General features: G+C 38.2%; 2 protein-coding genes across 3 annotated transcripts; both read left to right on the plus strand.

Moving 5' to 3' along the window:
- Positions 1 to 18: 18 nt before the first annotated feature.
- On the plus strand, positions 19 to 2,243 carry LOC113763241 (probable serine/threonine-protein kinase At1g01540). Its single transcript, XM_027306995.1, has 7 exons — positions 19 to 514; positions 607 to 708; positions 796 to 918; positions 1,026 to 1,196; positions 1,322 to 1,451; positions 1,530 to 1,739; positions 1,824 to 2,243. The coding sequence occupies exons 1-7, from the start codon at positions 81 to 83 to the stop codon at positions 1,890 to 1,892; spliced, it is 1,239 nt and encodes a 412-aa protein (XP_027162796.1). The 5' UTR covers positions 19 to 80; the 3' UTR covers positions 1,893 to 2,243.
- A 6,644-nt stretch (positions 2,244 to 8,887) lies between these two features.
- On the plus strand, positions 8,888 to 11,690 carry LOC113760850 (beta-carotene hydroxylase 2, chloroplastic-like). Of its 2 annotated transcripts, none has more exons than XM_027303584.1 (7): positions 8,888 to 9,559; positions 9,778 to 9,837; positions 9,981 to 10,052; positions 10,398 to 10,532; positions 10,640 to 10,765; positions 10,975 to 11,031; positions 11,248 to 11,330. In XM_027303584.1, the coding sequence occupies exons 1-7, from the start codon at positions 9,164 to 9,166 to the stop codon at positions 11,257 to 11,259; spliced, it is 858 nt and encodes a 285-aa protein (XP_027159385.1). In that variant the 5' UTR covers positions 8,888 to 9,163; the 3' UTR covers positions 11,260 to 11,330. The 2 variants fall into 2 exon arrangements, with proteins under 2 accessions (XP_027159385.1, XP_027159383.1); XM_027303582.1 differs by having other exon boundaries at positions 8,890 to 9,559; positions 11,269 to 11,690.

An 11,690-nucleotide genomic window follows, 5' to 3' on the forward strand; every position in this document is an offset into this window, starting at 1 on the left:
TCAATTACAAACTCTCCAAGCCAACTTCATTTTTCGGAGTTAAATTATGGGTTGCAATTATAATCTGCATCTCTATAGCCATGCTTTTTGCTCTGTCCATCTTCATATGCTTGATCTTCATTCTCCGCCGCCGGGGGCGGGATAAATGCATTGTTAAAAGGACTATCATCTCCAAGAATTTTAAAACTTCTCAAAATACGTCTTCTCCAGCCATGAGTAAGAGGCTCTTGTCGCGTAATGGATGGGATGTAGAAATGAGCATTGGCAACCCTGACGAACATTGCTCTACTGGGGCTAGTGGGATTATAGTGACGAGTAACGGGAACAAAGCTGAGTGCCCGCCAATGGCTCTGGATATAAGGCCAGGCAAAGAATATACCTTCAATGAGATTGAAGCAGCAACGAATGGTTTTGCTGATGAAAATATTGTTGGATGTGGAGACTACGGAGTTGTTTATCGTGGAGTCCTATTTGATCATACTCGAGTTGCAATCAAGAAATTGCTTGTCAATAGGTACGAGGCGCAAAGTATTTCGTACGGAATAGATAAATACTGGGAATGCGATGCTCTTCGATACTTGTATTGATTAGCTAATGTGCTAGCAGGGGCACATTAAAGGATTTTGTGGCAGGGGTGGAGGCAATGTGGTGTCTCAGACACAAGAACTTGGTGAAATTACTGGGATACTGCAGAGAGGGAATGTTTAGGTGCGTACCTAATTATCATTTCTTTATTAGATAACGAAAAAGTTTGTAAAAGTACAGTGATTCTGCCTGTTTTGTTTGAATAATCAGGATGGTTGTGTACGAGTATGTGGACAATGGCAATCTTAACCAATGGCTTCACGAGAGCACAAGTAAAGTTAGCCGTCTTACATGGGAAATCAGAATGAGTATCATTGAAGGAATTGCAAAAGGGTGCACTGTTTTCCCCCTGAAATGAGAGGTTTATACTTAAGTTTATGCTGCATGATCAATTGTTTTTTTCTTCTAATTTTTTTTTCTTTTTCAAATAACTTGTGTAGGTTAGCCTACCTGCACGAGGACTCTGAACCTGGAATTACGCATCGACACTTAAAATCAAGCAATATATTGCTTGACAAGCAATGGAATCCTAAGATATCTGATTTTGGAATCTCCAAGTTTTTTGGTCCTGAGTGGAGTCATGCCACTGCTCTCCCCATGGGAATGTCCGGGTTAGCTATGTCTAATAAGCTTCACTAGTTGCATTTTGGAACAACTACTCTGATTACGGAAAGACTTGTGCTATTTCTGTATACTTGTAATGCATTGCTAACTTAGATGCCTTGCTTCAATATAGTTATATTGCACCCGAATGTGCCAGTACTTGTATTCTGGACGTGAAAAGCGATGTTTACAGCTTTGGGATACTTGTAATGGAGATTGTATCAGGGAAAACTTCAGTGCAGTACAGCATTACTGAAATAGAGGTTCTCTTCTAAGAACCTTTTCGTCTTATTTTTCTTAGTGCAGGCAGGAATGTCCTAATGCGAACTTTCATTTTGCAGGAATACTTAATCGACTGGATAAAACTAATGGTTTCAGAACAAAAGTTTGATCAGGTTGTTGATCCCAGTTTGCCTGAAATGCCTTCTGTGAAGGAATTGAAACGCATTCTTCTTCTAGCACTCCGATGCGTTGACCCAGATGCTGACAAGAGGCCTAATATGGGCAATGTGATCCACATGCTCGAGCCGCGGGACTTGCTACTCGCAGATGTAAGAGCATGCGTGTAAAGAATTATTTGTACCTTTTTGTGTTCTTCTTTCCCTTTCGTATATAATTTTTTTTGGTCGATGCAGGAACTTGTGGTCAAAAGGGTCAGTTCTCGTCGTAGATCTTTCAAAGAAGATCATCAAACATCAACTTAGTTCATTTATCTCTAGATACAAACGAGGAACACAGGCAAGTCTGTTCCTACCTGACCGTGAAGTAAAAGTCTGCATTTGTATTTAAAGAGAAAATGTCCAGTTTTCTTTTTCTTTTCTTTTTTTTTATCGGGGAAGCGAGATGTAGAGGGTTTAAACATCATATGGTCTTTTGACGAACTTGTAATCAGTTGGAATAGTTTCTGAAATTGACAGATATGGTCAGCAAATTTTGTTCAGTTACAGACCAATTTCTCAGTCCTAACACGGCTTGTAAAATTAGGCAGTTCAGCTCCACTCATGTACTCTGGCACATCCGATTAATTTCAATATTTCATCTCAGCCAGCTTTTTTAACAGATTTCCCATGTTATTTATGTCTGAAGCCAATTGCAATTACTACCGAATCCAAGATTGCAGAGAGTACCCCTCTTGTTTCAATGTGCTTTCTGTTCCATATATCTGGATGAACACTCGCAATGTCAACGGCCAGCCTCACCTTACTCTCACAGGGGAGGTACAATCGAACTTTCATTTCTGGAAAGTTCGAGTGAGGGATCGCCTTTTATTCAGAATATAGTTGATTTGCTGCATCCTTAACATTCTTGGCATTCTACTTCAGAAAGGGCTTTCAGCCTATAGTGATATGATTACCATGGTTTCAACATAAGCAGTAAAGCACCAATCATTCTAAAAGCAAACTTTATATTTCGGTTGATGATTCGCTCCACAAATTGAGATGCATGTGGTACCTCTATCCAGGAGGGGGTTTTTTATTCCCCGGCTCCTCAAAACTCAACCTACAGAGAGAATGAGACTTCATGGCTTTGATTCTTTAGCCTATCGTCCAGAATATGATGAGATATCTCACTGGCAAGTATAACTTCAGCACTATCAGGCTATAACGGGTAAGAATTTTAGCAGTTAGTTGCTGTCTCCAAATGATATTCCATATACCATCGCAGCCGTAGTAAACAGCAATAAGTCATCCACTGTGCAGAAATCAAATGAAATAATCTAGATTTATATAAGAAAGGAAAATGTTTTACAGAAAAGAGATCCTTCTGAACCGTCTTAGTAAACTGCATCCTATTCAACCCTCGGGGTAGTGGCCAAAGGGGGTTGGCGGGGGAGGAGGGAGGAGGAGGAGTAAACTGCTTCCTATTCTTCTGAACATTGGATGGATGAAACAAGTCAGCTTTCGATCGCGATAGCATCTTGAGATCAAGTACTCTCATGTTCTTCCGCCTTTACTCATGGCTGCAGCTCTCATATTTTCCCCGTATGGTAAGCTAGCCACTTGGTGAAAATGAGGTTCCATGCATCGTCATATCTATATATATAGTGGATTTAGATACCATAATTTACTGTGGAAGGCATGGTCTTCGCCGCCGCCACCCCCACCAAAAAAAATTCAGCATGCATACGTCACCAATAAGTGAATGCATGTATGTACTAGCATGTATTCATTCACAAGCCAAAATCTTACTACTACTTAACAAGCAACTACCAACACAAGGGGTACAGCCTTGAAGTGCATTCCTCATCGTTCATCAAATTAAACCATGCTTACCTTTCTCAAAAAAAGATGTTTATTACAAACACTTGCTAGTATTTATTTAGTTTTTCCCTCTAAAGAAATGCTGCTTAGTTGAGTAACCCCCCATTTTCGAGCACCAAAAAAGGACAATTTTTTGCGACCCTGAACAGAAAGATTCTTATGTGCATGCTCCCCACCATGATAGCAGTAGACACTGACTGTAGTTTTCATACGTTAAAAGGCCATGGTACTCCGTTATTTCGAAAATATGATACTGCTACATAAGAACGCTAAAATGAGTTTTGTAGGGCAAGAAGCATGCACAGCACTATACGCGAGGAACACTGAAATAAATATGTATGGATGTCTGCCTAGGTGGGATTAGGGTGTCATCTACTTGCGAGCGGCTTGGTCAAAAGCTTGCAAGTGGTTTGACCGAGTTCGAACTTGAGCAGCTCACGACTTGCGTTCGAGTATTAGAAATAAAAATTCGAGTACTCGATGAATTTAATCGAGTATTTATATTATTTATATATTTTATATTTTAATTATGTAATGACTATTATGGATTCGTATTTTAATAAATTTACATGAAGTAATGTTTGGTAAAAAAAAAAAAGAGTGATGGATGACAAAATGGTAATCTGATAAATCTAAAAGGTAAAAAATTAAAAACAAGAAAAAAATCATAGGTATAGACTTGAGTAACTCGAGCTTGATATTTACTCGAGTTCAAACAAGTCAAGCTCGAGTTTGACTTTCATTATATCAAGTCGAGTTCAAGTTTCAATTTCTGTATTCGTTCAAACTTGAATTCGAACTCGAGTAGCATTAATAGTAATCGAGTTCGAGCTGGAATGGTACTTAGTGCTACTTGAACTCAGAACTTGGCTCGATAGCATCAATTTCTGTACCATCCATCACTGGGCTTTGTAACCGGTAATTGTCGGGAAAAAGAAAAAGTCCTAGTTTATATTTCCATCAAACAGCTCAGAATCAGACGCACTCGTACAAATTATGCCCTCCCGATTCCCTGCCCAAATATGTCCTTCAATTGGACAGTATGTGAATGTCACCAGTATTTGAGCAACCAGACAAAATACAATACATCAATTTACGTTCTAACCATTCTTGAAAAATAAAAAAGTGTTTCGGCTTCTTCAAAAGGACATGCTTGGCCCATTCCATAATCCTGACTAGTGCCTATGACACGCTAATACACACTTATCCTCAATCTTCGAAATGAAGAGAGAAGCGGATTATGATTTTGTGTAAAGCCCAAATCCTAATACACACTGTTGTAGTGCTTTGCGGGCCATTTATTCTTCTAACTTGTTCGTCATTCTTGATGAGACTCGATGTTTTATCCGCAGACACTGCAGAAGCCCAATTAGATCGCATTTAGTCCATCATGTGATAAACACGCTTCAAATCCTTTGTCTGTTCGGTGATTGTACAGGTGTATTGACGCATTGATAATTCAAGCAAATTGATCATAAACTCGGTTAACAAGTCAAAAGTTTGCTTGAGTTATGAATGTGTATAAATATGGGATAGAAGATAATTTAAAGGCAAAGGATTTTAACTGACTTTTTGAGGCTTTTTCTAGTTTTCTCACTGTCTGGGGATATGATATCTTTGTTCCCCATGCCGACTGAGTATAACGAGCTTTTTTCTTTTCTTTTTTTTTTTTCATTTTCCAATTCAAGGACGGTAAAAAATTTGTTCCAAAATCAAGAAGTTGGAAATGCAAAGCAGGATATCGACCTTGTCCTATAATATAAATCGCAGGAGATGGATGGGTACCACTTAAATTGTGACCCAATCTTTCTCCTTAATTACAGCGGTTAACTTGGATATTTGGAATTTAGAAACCAATTAAGATGTTTTACACTTCGTCTTTCCCAATTGATGCTCCAAGGGAACTCCATAATTCCAATAAAAAAAAAAAGACAATAAAATTCTCTCAAACAGAGAGGGAAATCAATTGAGTTGCTCTAGTATTAAACAAAAAACTTGCTCCTATAGCTAGAGTCATGGCGAAAAGAAACAACACACAAATATATTGCATCCGATTTCCCATGAAAAAAGAAAAAGAGGGACATTTGTCAAGCAGTCTTGACCTTGTCGATTTTGCACCCGAAAGGTGACAAGCGGCAATCTTTCGACAAACAATAGAATTCCTTCCGGTTTCCCACGAAGAACAATGATGTGATGACTGAAAATCCTAGTCCGGGATTTGTTCCGGATACTTTGCATTTAAAATGATGCTTGTCCGTGTCATCGGGGGAACCTTCGAGCCTTTTCAGTGGCCCTGTAGCTCATAAGGCATCTGACACACCCACCCATTATCAATGGTTACTTACTGGTCCGAATCTTCTTTTTTTCCGCCCTTTCTCTTTTATAGGTCATTCACCGATTGGTGATCTTTTTCAGATGTTGATAGTCACAGTAAGGAGAGGATAGCATTTAGCGTTTTTCAGATGAGAAGTTTCTTGAATCACGCTATAATACGCTTTTTGCGAGACAAAAAATATTACAAATATTAAAAAAAAAAAATTGTTGCAAATCTTGTTGATGGCATGTAAATAAAAACTTTTTACAAAATATTGGTAAGCGTTACCTAACTAATTGCCGGAGCAACCAAAATGCTGACCACTGCGAGAATGTAAGGTGCATTTCCACTCAATTGGCTTGCACGTAATGGATTAGAAGATCCGGACGCTGGTGATGTCACGTCTGAATATGAAATTATTTGAAATACTTACTGTAACTTTTCTTTGCTCTCATGGGCGCCGTGAAATGATGTAGTCAAATAAGTTAACGAATGACTACTTCTCTTTAGTCGCGAATCAAGTTAATAACATTTTTCAGCTTAGGACAAAGCAGGCAATTATGCACTTGGATTTGATACTTTATGCTCAACATTAGTATGACATCTTTTTCTTGTGTGCGTGGCACGAATGATGAAGATGGCATGATATTGGATTAGGATAGGCCCGATCGAGGTTAATCACAATTGATGCAGTTGTTATATATATATTTTTTTAAAAATTATTATATATTGAATTAGTGTACACGAACAAAATTCATGTGTATAACAAAATAACTTTAGCATATATCAAGTTACGTAAAATATATAATAACCGAACAATTGTGCCGACATCTTAACCTTCACTGTCCAATAGCATGACACGATTGGGTTCTTCAATCGAGCTGCCTAGCCGGGAAGGGCGCCAAATGGAAAGGTTTTCAAACCTTAAAGCATCGATGCTAAAGGAAAAATGGCCCATCCGCGTAGCCGACACTAACATCTCAAACCTCGACAATAAGGGACAAAACTCTCTAATAGACTAGGGCGATATTTTTTGGAGGCGTGTCCTGATTCTGATGCATGCAACGAGAAAAGGGCAATAATTTTTTAAATTTTTTTTAAAGGGTTAGGCTGAAAGCATTGACGGAACGCAATCGAAACTATTCGGAACGTCTGTTCTGATTCGCTGTCTTTCCCCCGCAATCTCCCCGGATGGCCATCCACCTAATTTCTTCCCTATGGGCTTTTGCCATCTGTCATCCTACTCTGAACTCTTTTGTTATTTATTTGTTTCATCCGCCTCCGCGGCTCCACCACCACCGTCAGATTCCTTGAATTTGGCACTTATCCCCTTCCTCTCGCCAAAACTACGCAAATGCCATCTCAATCTTCGCCAAAGTTTTTCAGGAAAAGCCAGAAAAAGAAAAAGAAAATCTAAATTTTACAACAGCTAAAACTAGGAGGTTTACATAAATAACTCAATACTAATTAATCTAAATTTCCAAGGTGAATATATAAAAAATCACAATCATCACTTTAAATGCGAACAATAGCATGCAAGTTGAAGCTTCATTTTTGCAATACGAAAGATAATAAGAGCAACTAAACACAAGAATAAATAAGAAATTTAAAAAATTAATAAAAGGTTTATTAGATTTGTGACAAATGCTTTGGGTCAACATCAGTAATTTGAGTATTTAAGTGGGACTAACCTATACTCACCCAATCTTGGACCATCCAATTAAGTCCTAAAGTGAATATTGGTAGGGGTGGGCATGAGCCCATATCGTGCAATATTACATTAACCCTATGTAAGTCCTGTGCATCCCGCTAATTTTATTTATTACTCACGTATTAATATTTTGGAAATGTATAGTTAACTAGAGAAAGTTTATAAATGCCAGACAGAATAATAATTATTAATTTATGTATTTATATGATAGGTTAAATAACAAGCGTACATTAAGAATCCGTTACAAATCCCTCAAGGAAAAATACTATGTGTTACAAAATCCCATAATAATAATAAAAAGTACTTTCTCTATGGAAACCCACAATAATAACAATAATAAAAATTGATTGGCAATTGAAGTAAAAGAATAATGAAAATACATAAATGAAGCTGGAATACATTCAGTTTCAGCTATATATATACATATATATATTTTTTCAGAGATGATAACAATTATATAATTTATTCTATTCTAATATATAGACGATGATGAGAAGCCTAAAGAGACTTGAGGTACACATAACTCATTAAATCAAAGAAATATTTTGACACTGCTCTTAAAGTTTTTTTGCTACAGATAGATTTGAAATCGGTACCTACAATCCAAGGACGGACTTAGAGACCCCAAGCTCAGTGGTTCAGCTTCAACTATATAAGGGCATTCACAACGCGGGTGTAATTGCTCCCCATTACACCGCTTCATAACATGATCTCCCGTTGGAGCCGTGTCATGGAGATTACACCATCATATCCATGATGCTGTGGGACCTATAATTATTTTTAAATGATTTAAAATTAGTATTCATTTTGTTAGTATTTGTATTTTATTTGATCTAAATTATGTAATATTATGTTATGGAGTTCAACTAATTACATTAGTATTTTATTAATTAAGTATGGATTATTATGATATATTCGCATTTGAGGTATCAAATATTTGTTTAATTTTGTGCATAATCATTTTTGAAAAAATAACAATATATTATTTTTGAGAGATAGAAAAAGATATATTATTCAAACTTAAAAATTAATAATATCATTTTTAGAAAATAAAAAATTCAAAAGGTAAAAAATTTAATGAAAGTTAGTACTTTATTTTTTAAAAATAACAAAATTATTTTTAAAAATTATTTTATTTATTTATGGGATATGAGTTATGCATTATTAAAATAAATATTTGATTTAATTGTAGACTCATGCTAGTACACCTTGTGGAGTGTAATCTATTGTGAGTGAAAGTGTAATAAAAGAGAAAAAGTGTAATGCTGACGTGACATGTGGATTACACTCCACAAAGTGTAATAGCACTGTGGATGCGCTAAAGCAGTGAATTCAGAGAGAGAGAGAGAGTGAGGAAGCGTCCACAAAGAGAACATGTGGTCTACATGCAGTTAACCTTTGCAACTCTGCTTTGCCAAACACACACACCTCTCTAGTCTCATTTCTCAAGTCTCGAGCATCAGCAACCGCCTTTGCCTTTGTTGAGACTTCGCAGGCAGTTCAGATAAATCACTCTCTAAACATTTCCAATCCCACTTCCTTTCAAGCCTATATCAGGCTCTACAAGTAGAAGACGCCTAAACACACACACACAAACAGAGACACGCACACACTCTATCTCTCTCCGTCTCTCAAGAATTCTCCAAATTCTGAGAAAATCAACACCGGATACAAGTACGACCACCGTCTATGGCTGCCGGAATTGCCGTCGCAGCCGGCGCCCAGACAGTCTGTTTCCGGGTCAATTCATTTATAACCCGAAAACCCACCTCCCTAGTCGCAGATAGTCTGACTTTTTCCCCTTTAGCCCAGCAATTCAGCACAACTCGAAGGAAGCCCAGGTTGACGGTTTGTTTTGTGCTGGAGGATGAGGAATTGAAAGCCCAGTTGGTGACAAGCGAGGAGGAAGCCCGAGAGCGCGAGAAAGCGACGGCGAAGTGGATCTCTGATGCAAGAACGGCGGAGAAACTAGCCAGGAAGAGATCGGAGAGGTTCACTTATCTCGTTGCGGCCGTCATGTCTAGCTTCGGAATTACTTCCATGGCAGTTCTGGCTGTTTACTACAGATTTGTTTGGCAAATGGAGGTATATGCATTATTCAACTCTCTCTCTCTGTTTACGTGTATCATGTGTATTAATCTCTCTGTTTATGTGCAGGAAGAGAATCGAATTTTATACTCTGCTCCAGCACATATGTCTAATTGTCAATTTGAACAGATTTAATTTAGTGGGTGTGTCACATTTTCTTGCATCCTGATATTTTACTGGATTTTTTTTTTTTTTTTTTGCTTTTTGGGTATTAGGGCGGAGAGGTGCCTTATTCGGAAATGTTTGGCACATTTGCTCTTTCAGTTGGTGCAGCTGTAAGTTTCTAGTCCTAGTAGTATTACTCATCCATAATTCACTCTTTTGATTTTGGGTATTTGTGTCTGATCGAAATTTGATCATGAATTTGGTTTTTTCTTTTTTTTTTGCCTGGGATTATGTTTTATATCTTTATTATTAGGTGGGAATGGAATTCTGGGCGAGATGGGCTCACAAAGCGCTGTGGCACGCTTCGTTATGGCACATGCACGAGGTTCGCTTTCCAATCTTTCGGCTCTCATAATATATATTTCGGCGCTTAATGTTTATGAACTCGTCCCCGCTAATGATCGGTTGCGAAGAAACTGTGTTGAGACAGATAAAAGGAGGGGGCGAAGACAAACTAATAAACCGTTAAAAATTGGATTCAATCCGACCAAAACTGTCAACTGAGATGATCTTTACACTTAAAATTTAACTAATTCTAATCCCAATTTTTCGGCTGCTCAGGCAGATTTATCCTAGTACTAGTAGCACTCGCTCATAGATTTTTCTAAATTTGACCTTGTTTGGGAATTCCACGGGAACTTGATTCATCTTTGATGATTACATATTACAGTCACACCATAAACCAAGAGAAGGGCCCTTCGAGCTTAACGACGTTTTCGCCATAATCAACGCCGTCCCTGCCATAGCCCTCCTTTCTTATGGCTTCTTCCACAAGGGCCTCATTCCTGGCCTCTGCTTCGGTGCCGTAAGTGCCCTCTCTCGTTCACAATCACTCGAGATTGTATTCGTCCCGTGTTCTTTTTACTGCAATTTACTGAGAGTAATGTAGAAAGTTATGATTTTGACGTGCAGGGCCTTGGGATTACAGTGTTTGGCATGGCTTACATGTTCGTCCACGATGGTCTGGTGCACAAGAGATTTCCGGTTGGTCCCATTGCAAATGTTCCCTACTTCAGAAGAGTTGCAGCTGCACATCAGGTATTCTTTTCTTTCTGCACTTTTGTAGCAAAATCCATTTTTATAATAATGCGTGGGAATCGGGGGTCCTCAATTAGCAGCTCATGCATCATACTATATATAGTTTATTAACAGCGAATCGGGGAGTAATAAATTGTGGTACACATGATCTTTTGTAACGGAAGCTAACGGCCACCATCTTCTTCCATTTTGGTGTGTGGGATTTTCAGCTGCATCATTCGGACAAGTTCAGCGGCGTCCCATATGGGTTGTTCTTAGGACCTAAGGTGGTTTCCCTTCTCAACCTCTTCTACTTCCCGCTTTCTTTTTTATTATTGATTGATAGTGCACTATTGCTTTATAGTTAATTCATCATGTCCAGGAATAAACCTCCCACTTTTTGGGAAAGGAAAAAAAAAAACATCCTTGGGCTTGACCCGTTCTAGAAAAAAGTAGTGTAACTAAAAGATTGGAACAAATTGAGAGAATCAATCCTAATGCAGGGTGGCTGTTGATGGATGCAGGAACTTGAAAAAGTAGGGGGGCTTGAAGAGCTGGAAAAGGAAATCAACCGGAGAATCAAGTTGCATAAGGGTTCATAAAAGGGTAAATTAATTCAACGGGGCGCATTTTGTCGCGGCTGTAGAAAAAAGAAAAGAGGGGGTTCGACTAAATATGGACTTGATTTTGACCTCTTATTTGACTAGTCAAAGAGTTTTAAGGAACAGAGAGACTCGAGCAAGGATTTTGAGTAATTTAATCTGGTCCCTGTCCAAATTTAGTTGCTTCTTGCAGAACTCTTTGCGGCAATAGCAATGTGTTGCTTAGCGTGTTAAATTACTAGGCTCTTGGTCCGTTCGCTTGTAACTTGTACAAATTGACGTCCAATCATAATTGTACCAGATATTTCATATAGAAAAGGACGGCCAATTAAGGGAAAAGGAAA

The sequence above is a fragment of the Coffea eugenioides genome, chromosome 2, assembly GCF_003713205.1.
Source record: "Coffea eugenioides isolate CCC68of chromosome 2, Ceug_1.0, whole genome shotgun sequence".
Classification (NCBI taxonomy): domain Eukaryota; kingdom Viridiplantae; phylum Streptophyta; class Magnoliopsida; order Gentianales; family Rubiaceae; genus Coffea; species Coffea eugenioides.

What these genes read in the sequence shown, in the direction of transcription:
- LOC113763241 (XM_027306995.1), top strand. Translation starts at nt 81, where the DNA reads ATGCTTTTTGCTCTGTCCATCTTCATATGCTTGATCTTCATTCTCCGC. An exon ending in ATTGAAGGAATTGCAAAAGG is followed by an intron (nt 919 to 1,025) that starts GTGCACTGTTTT and finishes TAACTTGTGTAG; the next exon opens with GTTAGCCTACCTGCACGAGG. An exon ending in CTCCCCATGGGAATGTCCGG is followed by an intron (nt 1,197 to 1,321) that starts GTTAGCTATGTC and finishes GCTTCAATATAG; the next exon opens with TTATATTGCACCCGAATGTG.
- LOC113760850 (XM_027303582.1), top strand. Translation starts at nt 9,164, where the DNA reads ATGGCTGCCGGAATTGCCGTCGCAGCCGGCGCCCAGACAGTCTGTTTC. An exon ending in CTCTTTCAGTTGGTGCAGCT is followed by an intron (nt 9,838 to 9,980) that starts GTAAGTTTCTAG and finishes CTTTATTATTAG; the next exon opens with GTGGGAATGGAATTCTGGGC. An exon ending in GGTTGTTCTTAGGACCTAAG is followed by an intron (nt 11,032 to 11,268) that starts GTGGTTTCCCTT and finishes TGATGGATGCAG; the next exon opens with GAACTTGAAAAAGTAGGGGG.